A 19426-nucleotide genomic window follows, 5' to 3' on the forward strand; every position below is an offset into this window, starting at 1 on the left:
TTGTAATATGCTACGCAGAACCTTTAAGGTTTCTTGCAGAGAGATCAAACCAAATACCCTTTAGGCTGATTAGATGCAGGTCGATTAGAACCTGGTTAGATTTAACCATTTTGTCTCTTTTGGAGTTCTCTTTGTAAGAGATCTTTTAAATATTCTACTCTATATTATTTAATGAAGACCGTCTTGTTGATTGTGTGTAATGTCTAAGAATAAATACAGTACAAGTGCATGAACCCAGGTGTAATCACTGGAGGTGTTTTCCCCCATTAGTTTTCTTCCACATATTACTTGAAAACATGATGGAAGAATTACAGGTCAGTACAGTCAATTACTTTTGAATTCTATAAAATGTCATGCAGAGCCAGTAATGGTAACTGCTAATTGACTGCATTTCAGGATGTAAATTCTGTTCATTTGACCTTTAAGGCCATGGTCTAGCACTATGAGCAGGAGCTAGCACATCATTTCTATAACATGACTTCTCTCTTTCTAAAGCTACCATGGTGATGGTATTTAGTGCCCTAATAGAATAGCAAGTTACTGTGAGCTATTCAGCTCTAATGATGGTATGGGGGATATTCATGGTGAAAAGTTAATCTAAACAGATCTCCATTAGTGCTTGGGCTTAAGTATGCACATACTGTATATGATTGAACAGAAAAAAACATTGTATATGCAGTTAGAGTAATTGGACTATTAGACTAATTACAGTTTAAACTGTTGGCTGCCCTCAAACCATCACCAACACCACCCTCCCTCCTTCTCTCCTTCTCCCTCTCTCTCTCTGTCTCTCTCTCCAGCCAGTGCTCTCCAGTGTTGTAGTCAAACCAATTACCCTCAAGTCCAAGTCGAGTTTATGTGATATTACCCTTGTCAAGTCCAAAGTCTACTCTGAATCCATGCTGAGTTCTAAATGAGGTTCAAGGTTGATGTATTGCAACTGGCTGTAGTGTATTTTCAGGCTAAGGTTTAACAAATAATTGTTTATATAACCAAGTCTCATAATGGCTCAGCACAATGATGAACCTTAGGTTATAGATGAGCAAGTCCAACCAAGCTGCAAGTCAGACATATGTCCAAGAGCAAGTCCAAGACTCTCTCTCTCTCTTAAAAAAAAAATACAGTATTTATTAACTATTAGACCTCTTTTTGGGAAAAGCGTGTAATAATGTAACCTCTTCTACAAACAGGATGTAACCGAGGAGCAAGGACGCAGTCGTCATAGCAACCTAGTTCGTCGCGACACATTTACACAAAAACCGCTAATCAAAACATCGTGCAAATGGTCAGCGTGATCATGCGCCATTATTCTACGCATTATTAGCCTCTTTCAGAGAGATACCAATTACATATGTCCGTCCAAAACCGCACACCGCCTTAGGCCATACTGCATCGTGTTTAGTGGTTTAGTATGCGGTTTGGACGAAGCCCCGCGCGCCCCGCCGCTCTTGACTCTCCCACGCCTTCTCGTGTCACTTCCGGTTCAACACCACGGCTAGCTCCTCGCGTCTCAAATTCGCCTCCCACACCTGCCCTTCTCGCATTAGGAAGCCAACTTTTGCTAGCGATGAAGTAAATATATATTTTGCCTCCTTTTTTTGCGCTTTCCTTTCTTTTTTGTCGTCTTCAGAAGCAGCCAAGGGAACAGGTCGAGGACGCGTCGGCAAACCGAGACGCGATAAATATGCTAAAAGACAGCTCCGCTACCCTGATTTCATCCCTTTCCTTATTTTGACATCGAATCCTTAAAGAAAATCTTGAAGACGGGCGTGTAAAAAGAGAGCTGGACGATTGTGCTAAAGTAGCCCTGCATGCGATAGCTCTGGATCAGGTGCCACCGGCGACGAGAAGATGCAGCCTGCAAGCAAGCTCCTGAGTCTCACCCTGCTCGTGCTGATGGGAACAGAACTCACTCAAGTAGGTTTATAAACGCCATTTTCTTTCTCCCCATCCTACTACACCAGGCTAATTGTTCTGACATGAAATAATCCACATCTGCCACTGCAAATCTCCCATCATAACTGGGTAGATTATGGTTTTTAAAACCTGCAGTAGTTATGATGTTAAGCCTATTTCAAAGCAGTAATCGCTGGGGCACCTCCGCCTGTCACACCACACAGACACACTATTTACACTAAATATTTACATATACACACATTTAAGCAAAATCCCCAGTGCTGAATTAACCCAAAGATATCAGATTAACCTAGAGGCACGAATTCTATCTGTCACAGTACATACAGGACATATTAACACACTGGACATTGTGTGTGTGTGTGTGTGTGTGTGTGTGTGTGGGTAGAGTTATGCTAGCATCATGGCGATTTTTTGCAGATAGATTTTGAGATTAAAAAAAAAATTGTTCAGGAGTGGAATCCACAGCTTTCCCCTTTCCAAGTTAAAATAGTGAAAGGACAGTGTATGTTGAAAAATAGTGATGCATGTTGGAATAGTCTCTACTCACAATATTAAACAATATGACCACAATATGACCAATAATCCTCTTTCTTATATAAAGCAGTAAATCTTCACTTCCATGCCTGGTCCCAATGGGTCTGCTCTTCCCTCGACTCCAAAGACTAAATCTGTGTCCTAGATTGCATTTTTTTCCTTTAACACACTACACTACCACACCAGTACTCCTCAGCCCAAAGCCAGACAGGAAAATACCTAAATATTCATTCAAACTCACCTTCATTGTTTAGTTAGGTTAGCACCCAGGTCACAGGTCGCACTATTTCTTATAAGCTTTACAAATCGATACAAAAATAGATTATATATATATATATATATATATATATATATATATATATATATATATATATATTGTAAATCAGTATTGTACCTTGTACCACATCACAAAGTTCTAAATTGAATAAGGTCCTCATCATATTTTTTTATGGAATATCAAAAATGTATGTGGATCCAGTTTTTATGTGTGTCGGTTAACAGGTTCGGTGTGGATTAATGCAGTGAATAATGCTGCCATATATAGTGAAAAAAAAAATACATTTCGAGTTAGGCTCGAAGCTTCTCGCAAATGGATAATGTGTGTGATTGTAATGCAGCCTGCAATAAATAAATAAATAAATAAATAAATAAACAAACGCACTCATATATTTAATGATTGGTTCAACAGTAAATTACAGAGATATTGTACAACATGGTTAGAGGGGAAATACACCACTGAAGACATTTGTTCGTGAAACATTAATGTGTAAAGTGGAGCAGGAGACACAGTGGTGTCATCTGAAGGCTCTTCTCTTGTGACCATTTGGACAGCCATGTCGCCAGATTTAAACTAGGAATAATTGACTGTCAAAAAAAAAACAATTATAATTTACTACATTCTTAGGCCTGTTATGACTATTATGACTTCATTTCTTGGATCAGTGCATTATTTCCTGGTTTATTAATCTATAGGACTGATAACTAAACATTAACTTGGATACACCCCTGTCCCACTATTTATCAGCTATAGTCAAAAGAACCCTAAAAGGGAAAGTAGGCTAAACTGCTAATCAAATACATTTCAACACTGATAATCAAATACACTGAGGTCCCTGGTGCTGTATGGAGACAAACTATGCTGAAACACTAATCAGCAGAGGTCACTAGTTTAAAAGGATAAGAAAACTTGCACTGCCCCCTATTGGCTAATTTATATCTTGTCTTGTTACTCTGGAAAATTATCAGTTGGTAATAAATGAGCATTTATCAGTGTCCAGACTCAGACTATAGAAAAATAAACATAGTTAAAACACACTGATTATTATAGCCATTTTTATTACTGTTTAATTTTCTGCATCTTTGGCTTTTGTCATTGATCTGTTGCAGGATTCATTTGTGCCTGTTAAAGCCTGTGATCAGAATAAAACAGGTGTAGTAATATGTGTAGTATAAGGCGCAGTGCAATTTAGTAACCATTCACACCATTTTACTACGAACACTGAATACGGTTTACTATAATAGCATCAAAAATGATTTATTCATCCAACCATAATCCAACCATAATCTAAAACAAGATGCTGTATGGACTATAATATTTCAAAGCCCTCAGAATATCATCTTAGATGTGAGAATATTTGCAACGCATGGAAAAATACATGTATAGTCGGACAGGCTCATGAATATTTAATAAGCTGCGCGGTGGGCGTGGCCAGCGGACCAATGAGAAGCTCCGCTGAGTCTCCGCAGTTCTCGTTATTCGAACAGAGAAGGCGAGCCGACAGGACAGACATCAGCCAACCCGAGCAGCGAGCTTCTGCACAGCACCGCTGGGTTTACAGTGAAGGAAAAGAGCAGCGGTCATGTCCGAAGCGGCTCTGTCCCCAGCCGGGGCTCAAATGCACCACCAAACTTTGATGGGCAGCACTGGGTTGCAGATTCGTGCCGCGCTGGAGTGCGTATAATGAAGGATTTGAAGCGGAAGAAAGGCGCGCAAAGATGTCGTTGCCCTTGCTGAAGATCGGCGTTGTGCTCAGCACCATGGCCATGATCACTAACTGGATGTCGCAGACTCTGCCCTCGCTCGTGGGCCTGAACTCCACCAGGCTGATGGCGGCTCCGCCTGTGGGAGCGGACCGTAGCACGGCTGTGAGTTACTGAGCTTTGCATCACACATCTGAGCACAGGAGACTAATGCAATATCATCACAAGAGCATATGTGCAGAGCGTAGTGCTAACTGTAAAGGGGAAAAAAAACCTGTTTGGGAACGTGGATGGAAATATTAATAGAATTAAGTGTGATTCTTAAATTGAGCAGTTTATTGCTAGAAGACTTTTCCCATTGCATCAGGTTGTTTTTTTTAATATCTGAAATGCTATCAAGTGCAATTGCTTAGTATTTCACTGGAGTAATTGTCACTGTTATTTCTTTCTTTGAATATATTTGGAGACAAGCCACAACACCAATTACAGAACACCCGAGCATCTATCTATCTATCTATCTATCTATCTATCTATCTGTCTATCTATCTATCTATCTATCTATCTATTTTTATTTTTTATCATTTTTATTTTTTTTAATAGGATCTCATCATTTAATATCTTGGTAGGATATTATGCCTCAGGAGATCTCAAATTCTAATTATGATGTTTAAATGTATAAATGCACTTAGACAGAATCAAGAACAGACATATTCAACATGTGAACCGTTAGAAAACCATGCTGAGCTGTTTAATGAGCTGTCTTAAATTCCAATCTTGCCTTACAAACATATGATTGGATTTCTTAAAATAAATAAATAAATAAAAACAGGCAATATGGTTGAAATTGTGTCACAATATGTGTCTGGCATAATTACTTGGAGAGTACAATTGCTGTTTTCTGCTTATTAGTGAGTGAGTGAAAATTGAAGGGCGGAGAACTTCTTTTAAATGTCTGCCTAAATGTGCTATTCTTTCGAAAGTCAGCACGAATGTGCGTTTTCTAAGGAAGTTGGCTTCCTTTAAAGGTTAAATGGATTATTACTGGGTTACTCCAGCCATTTTCATACAGTTTAAGATTGATACACTTCAAAGATATTTATAGCATAATTTCATTCAATAAACTCAATATTAAAGTTATTAAAATGAATTTAAAAAGCTGCACCTTTATTTTGATAAAATTCTCTTGTCGTGACCATTGGAAGTATGAATATAGAGGACAGTTTCTCTGGTGCAGAAATCCAGATGACTGTTTCACATGAAGATCATGCAGGGAATTTTTAGATCATAAAATTATTTTTGAAGAAAAAGTAATTATGAATTAATGCATCATATATGAAAACGCTTGAACTCGGCAGCTGTTAGCTGTAAGTGTGTGAAAGCCCTTCATTTGTACATTCAGCTCTCTGAGGAAAAAAGTGTTCAGCTTGTGTGAATGTATCATCAGTTGCACATGGCACAAGCCCAGCATGATGACATAAGTGAAATGTCTTGCTGTGTTCTTAGTAGGAGCACAGATTAGTGCAGAGACATAGAAAAATGTAAAAATAATTAGGATTTGCAGTAAACCAACTGTACCTGGAGAATGCACATTTCCTGTATCCCCTTTTAAAGAAGTAAAATGTAGAGATCGGGCACAGATCCTCTGGTGTGACTCTGGAGTCTCTCTCACTGACCTCGTTTGTCTGTCTGTTGTCTGCTATGTCCAGGTGCTGCCTGCGAACCCGGAGGAGTCGTGGCAGGTGTACAGCTCAGCACAGGACAGTGAGGGCAGGTGTGTGTGCACCGTGGTGGCTCCTCAGCAGACCATGTGCTCGCGGGACGCCAGGACTAAGCAGCTGAGACAGCTCCTTGAAAAAGTAACCTTTACATTCATAATCAGTATAGCACACACACACACACACACACACAAGCACACACACAAGCACACACATATTAGACCTTCTTGCACAAACTTATCTGACATGACCTTCCAATACTTGCTTATTATGTAAAAAACTGTGAATATTTTCACAGAACCTCAGATTTGGCACTGCTCCAGGTACAAAATGCTCCCCTGATGTTCATGGTCCATGGTAATTTTCCCATCTATTTCCACCGTTCCACCAGGTACAGAACATGACCCAGTCAATCCAGACTTTGGACGAGAGGACACAGAAAGACCTGCAGTACGTTCATCGAATGGAGGTGCAGCTGCGTGGGCTGGAGACTAAATTCAAACAGGTGGAGGAGAACCACAAGCAAAATATTGCTAAGCAATACAAGGTATGGCAAGATAATGTGTTCACCCATCCGTTCTTTCAGGTTTATTGATTCCATTTTTAGCCTGGCAGCTGTCTGCATTTTAACAGCCTCCAATATTTCCCTGCTTTAATTTGCTTTATTACTAACTAACTTTGATTAATGTGCTTAAGATTAATTGGTTTGTGTTGGAAAAAAATAAATCAAGCAGGGACAGAAAATGGCTAGCTTCAGTTTCCTGGAGCACAAATTTAAAACGTAGCCCTAATAATTAATCTGCATGAAAGGCCTGCTCATTTGTATTCCAATATCATCATGATCCTCAAACCTCAACTTTTAACATGCTGTTTAGTTCTGCATGTACAGAGCATGTACAAATGTGGTATTTTAGCTAGAGAATGAAAATATTTATTTAAGTGCAGAGTGAATTATGGAAGAAATAGGAACCTAAGGCACCTCTCCTAAGAAGCCCTCTGTGTCCTCCATAGTGCCTTATGAATCTTTAATGAGACTTTAATCCTTTTTAAATATTAGCGTTATTTATAGCTTCGCTGGCTATGTTTGATGTAGCAATTATTTTAATTAATTACCACAGTCATTATCACAGTTATTTGCACAGTTGCACTGCGATTCCTCTTGTGTCTGTTTGCATGCTGCATCTTTCACCCATTTTTATGTTAATGTGTTGTCTTGTGAATACACCTGTATCTGGGTATAGTGTGTGTTTATGTTTCAGACAGGCTAGCGAGTTAGCTATTCAACAGTTTCTCATTTTCTTGCTTGCAGGGCTAAAATTATGAATTATGAATATCAAAGCTGCAGAGACTGAAGAGCAAGTTCAATCCCATTGTAATCCTGAGCTGGTCTACTGAACCTTTGCACCATTTAGTTTATTTTTAAGCCAATAAGCACTTTTAAAGCTCCATGTTGCGCTCTTTCTGTGCATGCCATTGTAGAAGCATTCCATTACTAGATATTTATTTATGTTATGGTGAATTTCTTCCGTGTCTTTCCTCATTCAGGTTTGTTAATGCACATTTTGTTACCAGGGGAACAAAGTAATGAGTAAACAATGTTGTATGTGATGCAAAGCATGTAATCACTTAAGACATTGCATTTTAAACATTGAAAAATAAAGGAGTTTTGCCAATTGTTCTTTGTGTACTGAGGAGTTGTTTTATGATTCTTTTGATATGTCATATCCCACATCTGTGTTAGGCACACATTGCACTCAGGCTAGGTTAGACAGAGAGGGCATGTTAGGGCCAGATAGGTGTTTGGACAGGACGGTTGCACACATGCCTACTGAACCAAGCCTATTTTAACCTTACAGGCCATAAAAGCGAAAATGGAGGAACTTAGGCCAATGATACCAGTGTTGGAGGAATACAAGGCCGATGCAAAATTGGTATTGCAGTTTAAAGAGGAGGTCAAGAATCTGACGTCAGTGCTAAGCGAGCTGCAGGAGGAGATCGGAGCCTTTGACTACGAGGAGCTCCACAACAGGGTGTCAAATCTTGAGGAGAGGCTTCGTGCATGCATGCAAAAATTAGGTAGGCTGAGTTTGAGCACTAACATCAACACCCTCTCGATAAACTCACATTAGTCAGATATATAATCTGATAGGCTCACATTAGTCAGATATATTTGCACAACTAGATGTAACTGAACTTTTAAACATACACAGATGCACAAACACACGTTTCAGCATGTATGTAGAGAGTACATGCTAAGCAGGATAATTGCTGACTATTAACATGGTTAAGATGGATCATATTTAATACTAATGAGCAAAGTACACACAGGTAAGTTTAAATGCTTTTTGAACAGAATAGAAAACAGTAGTTATAATGAAGACAGCAAGCAAATACCATCATTTAGTAACATGATGATACAAAAGCTGTTATAGTTCACTGCTAAATATAATACATTTTGCCATGGGTACAGTAGGATTTTAGGAGACATATACCATTATTTAACATGACATAAGTGTACAGAAGATTAAAAAAAAAAAAAAGCTATTTTCATGATACGTGAATATCATTGTCATCCTCAATCTCAGACAGTTTTTTTCGTGACCTTGAGTGATGGATTTTTTCACACCTAGCATGAACTGATGAGCATCAATCTGCCATAATGAATAAATCAAGGACTTCTGGATATATAACCTTAATACGGATAGAATAAGATAGAATATCCATTTCAGCAAACTGTTCTGGGAATACTGGAATATATATATATTTTTTAAAGCAAACAGGACATTTTCACAGAAGTACAAAAAATAATGACTATAAATAAATAAAGGACTTCTGGAGACATAACTTTAATGCAGCTGAGGTAAGATGGATCAGTTGGTGCAGTAAGACACAGGCACATCCTCCAGTTAACACAAACTGTTCTGGGAATACAAGATTCATCTAAAAGTAAATAGGAATTTTTCACAAAATTACAAAGAAAAAGGAATGGAAGAGGAATTCATCTTGTACAATTTCCCCTGTGAAACAGGGTGGTTAATGACATATTTGGGTTGTTTATCTTAACGGGAACTACACAATTATTTCTTGCACAAGATGTAATTTATCCTCTTTTACATTAGTTTAGAGCATGCATCATGCTGAGATTTGACTGTGGCCTGTAAAATCTATAGTGGGCTTATGTCTCCTTCTGGGTCAAAAGCTACATCAAGCAGTAAATCATCTATAAATAGAGTCAGGATTTAAAGAGTGACAGATTATTGTTCTTGGTATATTACATCTTGCCTGTAGGAACTGGTCATAGTTCATTATGCTCAAGAAAGGTTAGTTCTCTTAAAACAAAAGCCTGAGGTGCATAACATATCTCTCTCTCATATATATATATATATATATATATATATATATATATATATATATATATATATATATATATATATATATATATATATAAAATGTACATACAGTACTGTGCAAAAGTCTTAGGCACCCTATTTTTTCAATACAAACTTTGTTATAGATTTTATGACTACTACATTATCGAATCAGTACAAAAACATTTTAGATTTCAAAACATTAGTTTTCCAGCACAAAATTAAATGTTACAGAAAATGTTTGTATTTAATGTAATGTTTGTATGTAAGAGACACTTTTCAGACAATAAAAAAACATAATGAAGGCTGCTGGGTTTTACATGCAAAAATAAGAAGCAAGTGCGACAGTCAATGTCTCCAGAAGAGCTGTGGCTGGTTCTGCAAGATGCTTAGTAACACTTACCAGCCCAATTTCCTTATAAAACTGCACAAATTGTAACTGAGACTACCATTTTTTTTTAAAGCAAAGGGTTGTCACACCGAATATTGACTTTGTTTCATTTATCACTTTACTGCTCTCTATATAGTGTTTTTTTAATGTAGAAACATTTAATTTCTTTATTTTTGAAGGCATCTTTGCTCTACAGCATTTCTTTGCATGTGCCTGAGACTTCTGCACTGTACTGTGTATATATGTGTATATATATATATATATATATATATATATATATATATATATATACACACACACACACACAATATAAATATACACACAGTACTGTGCAAAAGTCTTAGGCACATGCAAAGAAATGCTGTAGAGCAAAGATGCCTTCAAAAATAAAGAAATTAAATGTTTCTACATTAAAAAAAACTATAAAGAGCAGTAAACAGTGATAAATGAAACAAAATCAATGTTATCAAAATATTTGGTGTCACGATCCTTCGCTTAAAAAAAATAGTAGTCTCAGGTACAATTTGTGCAGTTTTATAAGGAAATTAGCTGGTAAGTTTTACAGAGCCTCTTGCAGAACCAGCCACAGTTCTTCTGGAGACATTGACTGTCACACTTGCTTCTTATTTTTGCACCAAAACGCCTTCATTATGTTTTTTTGTCTGAAAAGTGTCTCTTATGTAATATGCTGCTTTCTTTACTGACATACAAACATTTTTCTGTAACATTTAATTTTGTGCTGGAAAAGTAATGTTTGGAATCTAAAAAGTTTTTGTGCTGAATCAATAATGTAGAAGTCATAAAATATATATGTGTATACACACACACACACACACACACACACATACACACACATACATACATACATATACACACACCGAGGAGCAGCCCATAATCTAGGTCTGGTGCAAACTGAGATTATATAAACACAAGACCTAGGTATTTGCACTCTAGGTATTATTTGCACTCTAAAAGGGTTTTTCAGTTATCAGTCTGTGGGGGCCCTTAAGGTTCCCATACAACAGATGGGTTCCCATTTAGAAGCTAGACCTATTAACCATCCAAAGAACCATTGTAGTAATAGAGTGGGTAGGAAATAATGCCCCCTTTCATTTTTTGTTCATTTTTAAAAATTTTACAAAATTTTATTTCCTGAAGCCCCTTCAAAATACAGTGTACCTGTCTGACCCATATAGTATATAAATGAGTGATTTTACAAGGCAGTATTGTTCAAGCTAAAAAAGGACATGACCTCAATCTTGTTTACAGCACATTACAGAATAATTTGACATGTTCACTGATTAAGTGCTGTGTCTTTTGACCTACTATTTTAATGGGTTGTATTTAGTTGGAAGCACTCTGAAATCTTAGCAAAAATCTGGTTATAATACTCTTTTGTACCACATAAGCCTATTAGCCAACATTTGCACATCAGATGCCTTCCAGTGATTGCCCATCTGTGACGAATATCTAACCATTATATATTAAATATTAATTTCCATAGAGGATTGCTTGAAAATGGGTCATGTTTGCAAAAGTAACCCCACCCCCCAATCCAACATAGATTATGGGATTACACTGGTCAATAATAGCAGATTGCTGGTGCACATTGTATAGTGCATTGTGTTACAATATATTATACTCTATGCTACATTAAATTATTTGTATTCAAGATGATGTAAAATGATATGACATAAAGTATAAGTATAAAGTATAAGTCATTCCATCACCCATTACACTATAAAGTCTTTATAGTTTACCCTCTCTGGTGAATATCTATATACCTATACAGAAATAACAGAAAAAAAAAAATCACACACTATATAAAACAATTCACTGAATTGGTGCCAGTCAGGGTTTATTTAAGCCAAGCTATACAGATAATGTTTAACTGATAAGCACAAATATGCTGCAGAGGGGAAGTGGTAGAAGAGCTAAAAATGGAGGTTTGGTGAGAGAATGCAGTGCCTGGTGCTCCCTAAGGATGTCATATGAGGAGAGAGAGAAATAATGACAAGTGGAGTTTATTTTCAGCCATGGAAGGATGGCTGAAACCACTAGTGAAACAAAGAATCTGATCCTGACACTAGCTCAAGGGTGTTCCATTGTCTGTGTGTGAGTGAGAGAGGGAGTGTTAGGGAGACAATATTCCACATTGCTGCTTATGCATAGCACTTAGTGGTCTCTCTCATAATCTGCAGTAATTTTATTTATTATTTGCAGCATGTGGAAAACTAACAGGAATAAGTGACCCTGTCACTATTAAGACATCCGGATCAAGATACGGATCATGGATGACTGATCCCCTTGCCCCTGACGGTGACACCAGGGTAAGTTTAAAAAAAAAAAAAAAAAAAAAACAGTTTGTGTAAATGTTTCAAAGGAACAATAAAATGCATAGAGCAGAAGGTGAATTGCATTAACATTGAACACTGTGCCCTTGACTTACAGCTGATGCATGATGTTGCAGTTTTAGGTCTAAATGCACTTTTTTTGCACCTTATCAGCATTCTTGTTTGTCCCAACAGTATATATTCTTCTGAACATTCAAGGGCTGGGCATGTTTTACTAAGGCTCATTTAGATGCAAATGTTGGGTATAAATCTCAAAAGATATCATTAACTCGGCAGCAGAATCATTCCCAATGCCCAGTAAATGAGCACCTGTGTCAGTGCTCCACATACACTGCAGTCTTCTGTTAGCTTATATGTTTATTAAAATATATATATCCAAGTATATTCCTTCTTAGGCTGTTTTTGTCTGGGCTTTTTAGTGTTCTCTCTTTTAAAAGTTTTTTGTAATTTACAGAACATTAACTACTCATAACTCTTTGTTAAATATCAATAGGGTGCTTGAGAACTAATCTAAGGCCTTTTCATATATTAATACATCACTTCAAAGCAAATAGCCTGCAGTGAGCCTGTAGGTATTTTAACTCCTCGGAGAGTAAAATCTAATAGAAAAGTATCTGTTTTAACTGACTGAAGAAGGGTCAGAATGTTGCACATCAAATTAAAAGCCAAAATCCTTTCAACAAAGATTAAAAGAACATCTGTCTCAATTAAGGGTTAATTATCATGTTAATATGCTAAATTAGGATTGTGGAAATTAGTTAATATTTGAGTACATAGTTCAATAAATTCATTCATTCATTCATCTTCAGTAACCACTTTATCTTGATCAGTGGTCGCAGTGGATCTGGAACCTATCCCGGGAAAATTGGGCGCTCATCAGTATTGACTCCAGTTTCGTTGTGCATTAAGTATATTGCATATTGGAGTGCATATATTTCTCACCAAACCTACATCACTTTCAAAATTACCAGCCTGATCACTAATATCCAGTTTCATTAAAGGAACAATGGACTTATGCAAATACAATTTCAAACCAAACCACTTGCTTAAAGGGGAACTAGACCTAAGTACCAAAAGTATGTGGATGCCTGACTATGACCCCGTATGTGGGCCTACCCCAAAGTTTTGCCACAAAGTTGGAGGCACATGATTGTCTAGAATGTCTTTGTATGCTGTAGCATTTTAACTTAACTGGAAATAAGAGGCCCAAACATTTCTCTTCACTGGAACATGGTCCAGCATGACAATGTCCCTGTGCACAAAGCGAGGTCCATGAAGACATAGTTTGCGAAGGTTGGTGTGGAAGAACAAGTGTCCTGCACAGAGCCCTGACCCCAACCCCACTGAACACCTTTTGGATGAACTGGAAAGCTGACTTCATGCCAGGTCTCCTCGCCCGACATCAGTGTCTGACCTCACTAATGCTCTTGGGGATGAATGAGCAAATGCCCACAGCAACATCCAAAATCTAGTGGACAGCCTTTCCAGAAGGATGGAGGTTATTATAACAGCAAACGGGGACTGAATATGAAAGGGGGTGTTCAAAAAGCACATATGGGTGTGATCAGGTGTCCACAAACTTTTGGCCATATAATGTACATGTTTCCCTATGTACAAAAGGGGCAAGAATAAGCCAAGGGTGAAATCACATTTCTACGTTCCCTCCACTATATGATCTCATCATATACAGTATTTATATGTACACTGATCAACCATAACAATAAAACCACCTGCCTACTATTGTGTAGGTCCCCCTTGTGCCGACAAAACAGCTCTGACCCATCGAGGCATGGACTCCACAAGACCACTGAAGGTGTGCTGTAGTATCTGGCACCAAAATGTTAGCAGCAGATCCTTTAAGTCCTGTAAGTTGCAAGGTTGGGCCTCCATGGATCAGACTTGTTTGTCCAGTGCATCCCACAGATGCTCAATCGGATTAAGATTGGGGGCATTTGGAGGCCAAGTCAACACCTTCAACTCTTTGTCATGTTCCTCAAACCAATACTGAACAATTTTTGCAGTGTGCAAGGGCACATTATCCTGCTGAAAGAGGCCACTGTCATTAGGGAATACCGTTGCCATGAAGAGGTGTTCTTGGTCTGCAACAATGTTTATGTAGGTGGTACGTGTCAAATTAACATCCACATGAATGCCAGGACCCAAGGTTTCCCAGCAGAACATCACCCAGAGCATCACACTCCCTCCGCCAGCTTGCCTTCTTCCTATGGTGCATCCTGGTGCCATCTCTTCCCCAGGTAAGTGATGCACATGTACCCAGCCAGCCACACGATGTAAAGGAAAATCTGATTCATCAGGGCAGGCCACTTCCATTCTTCCACAGCTCCATGGTCCAGTTCTGATGCTCACCTGTCCATTGTAGGTACTTTTGGTGGTGGACAGGGGTCAGCATGGGCACTCTGACCAGTCTGCAGCTACACAGCCCCATACGCATCAAGCTGTGATGCACTGTGTGTTCAGACACCATTCTATCATAGCCAGCATTAACTTTTTCAGCAATTTGTGCTACAATAGCTCTTCTGTGGGATCGGACCAGATACGCTAGCCTTCGCTCCCCACACATCAGTGAGCCTTGGGTGCCCATGACTTTGTCACTGGTTCACCAGTTGTCCTTCCTTGGACCACTTTTGGTAGGTACTAACCACTGCATACCGGGAACACCCAACAAGACCTGCCATTTTGGAGATGGATCTAATGCAGTCATCACAATCATCACAAGCAATATATCTCACCCCTTGACAGTGCCATTGTAATGAGATAATCAATGTTATACACTTCACCTGTCTGTGGATTTAATGTTATGGCTGATGGGTGTATATTTAAGTATTGTATATAAAATGTACAATAGGCTTTTAACATTATGCTAAAGAATTAGGCCTATTTGACATTTACTCATTTTTCTTCCTTTAGTGAGCTATATGCATCTTATAGATTGTATATAATCAATCTATTGTTTTTGTATACACTAACCAACATGATAGCAGGTTTATGGTTTTTGAAGAGTTCTATTTCTTGTTTAGATTTGTTTGAATGTAACCTGGCTCAATGTTAAAGTTAATTGATTGTCATATTTAGTGTTTCAGTTACAGTGTGTATGTGATGTATTGGGGGTAGCTTGTAGTGTTTGGGTTTGAGAGTCTAAATCTGTAGCGTATTCAATACCACATTAATGAATATGCCGTTTTTCCACCATCAGGTTTATTACATGGACGGGTACCATAACAACCGCTTTGTTCGCGAGTACCCGTCCATGGCGGAATTCATGAACTCAGATAACTTCACCTCTCATCGGCTCCCTCACCCTTGGTCTGGCACAGGCCAGGTGGTCTACAATGGCTCCATTTACTTCAACAAGTTCCAGAGCCACACCATCATTAAGTTTGACATCAAGACGTCCATGATCAGTAAGTCCAGCCAGCTGGATTATGCTGGCTTCAACAACCGCTACCACTACTCATGGGGTGGCCATTCCGATATTGATCTGATGGTGGATGAAGGAGGACTTTGGGCAGTGTACGCCACCAATCAGAATGCAGGGAACATCGTCATCAGCAAGCTAAACCCAATTACATTGCAGGTAATCAAGAGCTGGACCACTAACCACCCGAAAAGGAGTGCTGGGGAGGCTTTTATGATCTGTGGAACTCTCTATGTAACAAACGGCTACTCTGGAGGAACAAAGGTCTATTATGCCTTCCACACCAACTCCTCCACCTATGAGTACATCGACATCCCTTTCCAGAACAAGTATTCGCACATCTCTATGTTGGACTACAACCCAAAGGACAGAGCACTGTATGCGTGGAACAATGGACACCAGGTGCTGTACAATGTAACTCTGTACCACCTTATCCGCTCTGAGTAGACCCTGTCCGAGTGACCTTCTCAAGCCACGTGAGATGTAGATCTGAAGAAGTACTGAAGAGTAGAAAAATAACCAGTGATTGTTCAATAAAAGAAGACGTCAAAATATATTCAAAGTAATATTAGGCAATGATATAAACAGCTGCCAAAAGGTTATGCCTTTCTTTTTTAATATTTGGACACTGAGGTCACACTTTCTTTGATTGTGTTCTGAATTTTGTATCACAGAGTACTTGTACAGCTTTGTCTATGAATATGAAATAAAGCATCCTATTGGTAGAGAGAGAGAGGGGACGTATGGTACAGAAAGGAAGACGTTACTGTTTATTTACACAATCATAGCCTTTGTATCAAAAGCAATCGATAACCTTTCAACACCAACTAAAGATATGAAGGCACTGACTGTTGGAGGAACCCTGTTTAAAAAACAATATCGTTGTGGTTGTATGTACCGTTTTGATTTTCTCAAGTTTTGCATGGACATTTGATAGCACTGAGGTTCACATGGATGTATGTATTTCCCAGTAATATGGCACATGTATATGAAAAGGAGAGTAGATTAGCAATGGGTTTTCATTATTTGCTGTGTTTCATTTATGTCTACTTTTCATTGACATTAACCGTGCATCTAAAATTTCTTGTGTCCATAGAATTTAAAGTTTTTATTTGGTAGTTTGGAATGTAAAAAAAAAAGAATTTATCAAAACAATTTATCTATGTCGGCAAAAAAGTATTACAATAGAATGTATCAAAATGTATCAAAAATGTATTTATGAGATAGCAGTCTATACTTTGATTGTATTTCAAAATTGACTTCACATATCAACTGTCTTCGTAGTTTAGAAGAGATTGATGGTGGCATCTAAAACTGTTGCGCTTGCATATGTGTTGTATCTGCAATGTGATTGATATCAATAAAACCAGTCTTTATTTTATGTATGTCTTGTCATGGCTAGGAAAATATGAATGTTTGCATAAGTAAATAATGCTCTATTGCCAAAAACATGTACCTAGCACAACAAGCCAAAAAAAAAAAAAAACAGTCTTAACATGCGTTGGAAAAAAATCATAGTCATGTCTAATTTGGAGATGAAAACCTTTCTCAAGATCTCAATCTAATTTCAAAGTGAGCCCCAAAATCCCTGGGGATGTATGGATTAGTCTGAAAAGTCTGATGGAAAAATGACTAACCTGAATTAATTCTTCTAGCAGCTGTGCCAGAATATGGTGACCTCATCTGTTAGACCACGGGGAAACAGCTGATCAGGAAACAGACCCAGGCTGTGCCGTGTAAGACAAAGTGGCTCATTAGCCATGTGCGGTACCCTAAAGGCGAAATAAAATTGAATTGTCTAGGCTTCCTGTGCTACAGCAAAGTGAGCATCAATTTTTACCAGTGACATGCAGTTGCAGCCTCTAAAACCACCCAGCTTTCTTGGCAACAAACCTCAGAATTGAATGGGTTTTTCCTCCTTTTTAACAAAAGAATCATCAGCAAAAGTGCAGCTTCAGCAGAGTTCTAAGGTCATTGGATATTACCCATGTTCTGCAGTATTATATAGCATAACACAGAGCTTTACATAAGGTGAGTGTTGACTCTTAAAGCATTTGGATCCATTGCATTCATTTCTTGTTTTCTTTGTATCAGAAGTGATGAGCAGAGAATTTCTGGAAAGAAAGTTGCATCATTTCAGTGCCAGAAATGTATTTTACAAACATTTCAGTAACAACAGTCCTAATTAAACTATTTTTCTTAAAGAGTACACAAGGGCAATATGTAGGCCTTTGCTGTATTCTATATAAGGTTTTGATTGAAATATGACATGGGTCCAAACCACAGCCTACATGTAGAATTTCAATCAGGAGTGGAGTTCTACTCTTTATCTTGAGAGTGACCTTTCTGAAGTAGTTTTCAGTCTCACCCACAGAAATAATACAGGCTTTAAATAACATCATCACTGCAACCTCAATACTGAAGTAGTTGCCCTCTTAGATGCATATTTAGTAAGAGAAGCTCAAATTACATCAGTTTTAACCTGCATTTTTGCTAATGGGTGCCAATTTAAAGGATTCTACTAAGAATCAGTAGGCATATGAATACAGAGAACAATACCCAAATAAGGGTACAATATAAACCCCTGTTTTTTGCATGTTGGTTTGAAACTGGTTATTGAGAAGCTGTATGTGGTTTGGAACTAGTTGCAGAAGAGACGTCAGAACTAAGAGGCCAGTAAAATTTAATAAACTTGAGACCAGTAAGGGAAAGTGAATTTGGCTTGCACTCCATTTTTTTTTTTCAATAAATTCCTAATAATGCCACTTGGCAGTCATTCATCCTCAGTAACCATATTATCCTGGTCAGGGTAATGGCATTAGATGAGAATACACCCTTGTTATGTTCCCAGAGAAGGCTAGGCCTAGGGTGAGTGCAAGAACAATAACAATTTAAGATTGCGGGTTGGATGATCATGATGGTGGATACAAGTAGGACAGGAAGCTGGAGGTATGGTTATAGCTTTTATTTCCAACACAAAAACATTACTGGCATTTACAGACACTAAGAACAGGACAACCATGAATGAATGTCAGGGAAACTAGTCTCACCTAGGAGAGAGAACATTGACTGTGCTAAAGGAATGAACATAACAAGAATGGACTACACTAGACTGTATTTAAAGTAGCTAATCTGACTGCCAAAAACATCAAACAAAAACTAGCTAACTACACTAGGCTAAGCTAACAAGAAATACAAGGTGTGGCACCCACCTTCTAACCTAGTGTGCCTAGATATTCAAAACAACCTACATGAGGGGATGCAGGTTTACTCACATTCTTACCGGTTCTCAAACCAAGGGGGCTAGTATAAGGGTGAAGGAAAGAACGAATGAACAAACAAACAAACAAACAAACATACATACATACATACATACATACATACAAACAAACAAAAAGTAATGCAAGGCACTGACACAAGGGCTTCAATGTGCTGCTTTTAAACTGATAGGTCCGCCTCTTTTGGCCAGGGTCTTGCCTTCCCATTGGTCAGGTCCTGTGAACCAGTTAATGGTGATTGCCACAAGGATCCACACGTAGGAGCACAGCCAGAGACAGAAGAGCAAACAAACAGTGGAAAAAAGAGCACAGAGGGAGCACACAAATGCAAGCACACTGGCACGTAACAACCCTCCATCACAGGGCGCCATGCACTCACTCATTCACAAGGGAGTAATTTAGAGTAACCAGTCCACCTACCAGCACATATTTTTTGGGAAGTAGGAAGAAACC

The 19426-nt window shown here is 38.3% G+C and overlaps 1 protein-coding gene across 2 annotated transcripts; it reads left to right on the forward strand.

Annotated features, from left to right (window-relative positions):
- The first annotated feature begins 1448 nt into the window (after positions 1-1448).
- Positions 1449-17076, forward strand: olfm1a (olfactomedin 1a). 2 transcript variants are annotated; one of them, XM_026939925.3, is made up of 6 exons: positions 1449-1917; positions 6138-6287; positions 6538-6693; positions 8003-8222; positions 12129-12235; positions 15474-17076. In XM_026939925.3, exons 1-6 carry the CDS (start codon positions 1852-1854, stop codon positions 16140-16142), a joined length of 1368 nt encoding a protein of 455 aa, XP_026795726.1. In that variant the 5' UTR covers positions 1449-1851; the 3' UTR covers positions 16143-17076. The 2 variants fall into 2 exon arrangements, with proteins under 2 accessions (XP_026795726.1, XP_026795725.1); XM_026939924.3 differs by lacking the exon at positions 1449-1917 and adding an exon at positions 3797-4596.
- The last annotated feature ends 2350 nt before the right edge of the window (positions 17077-19426 follow it).

Source organism: Pangasianodon hypophthalmus, chromosome 24 (genome assembly GCF_027358585.1).
Source record: "Pangasianodon hypophthalmus isolate fPanHyp1 chromosome 24, fPanHyp1.pri, whole genome shotgun sequence".
Lineage (NCBI taxonomy): Eukaryota > Metazoa > Chordata > Actinopteri > Siluriformes > Pangasiidae > Pangasianodon > Pangasianodon hypophthalmus.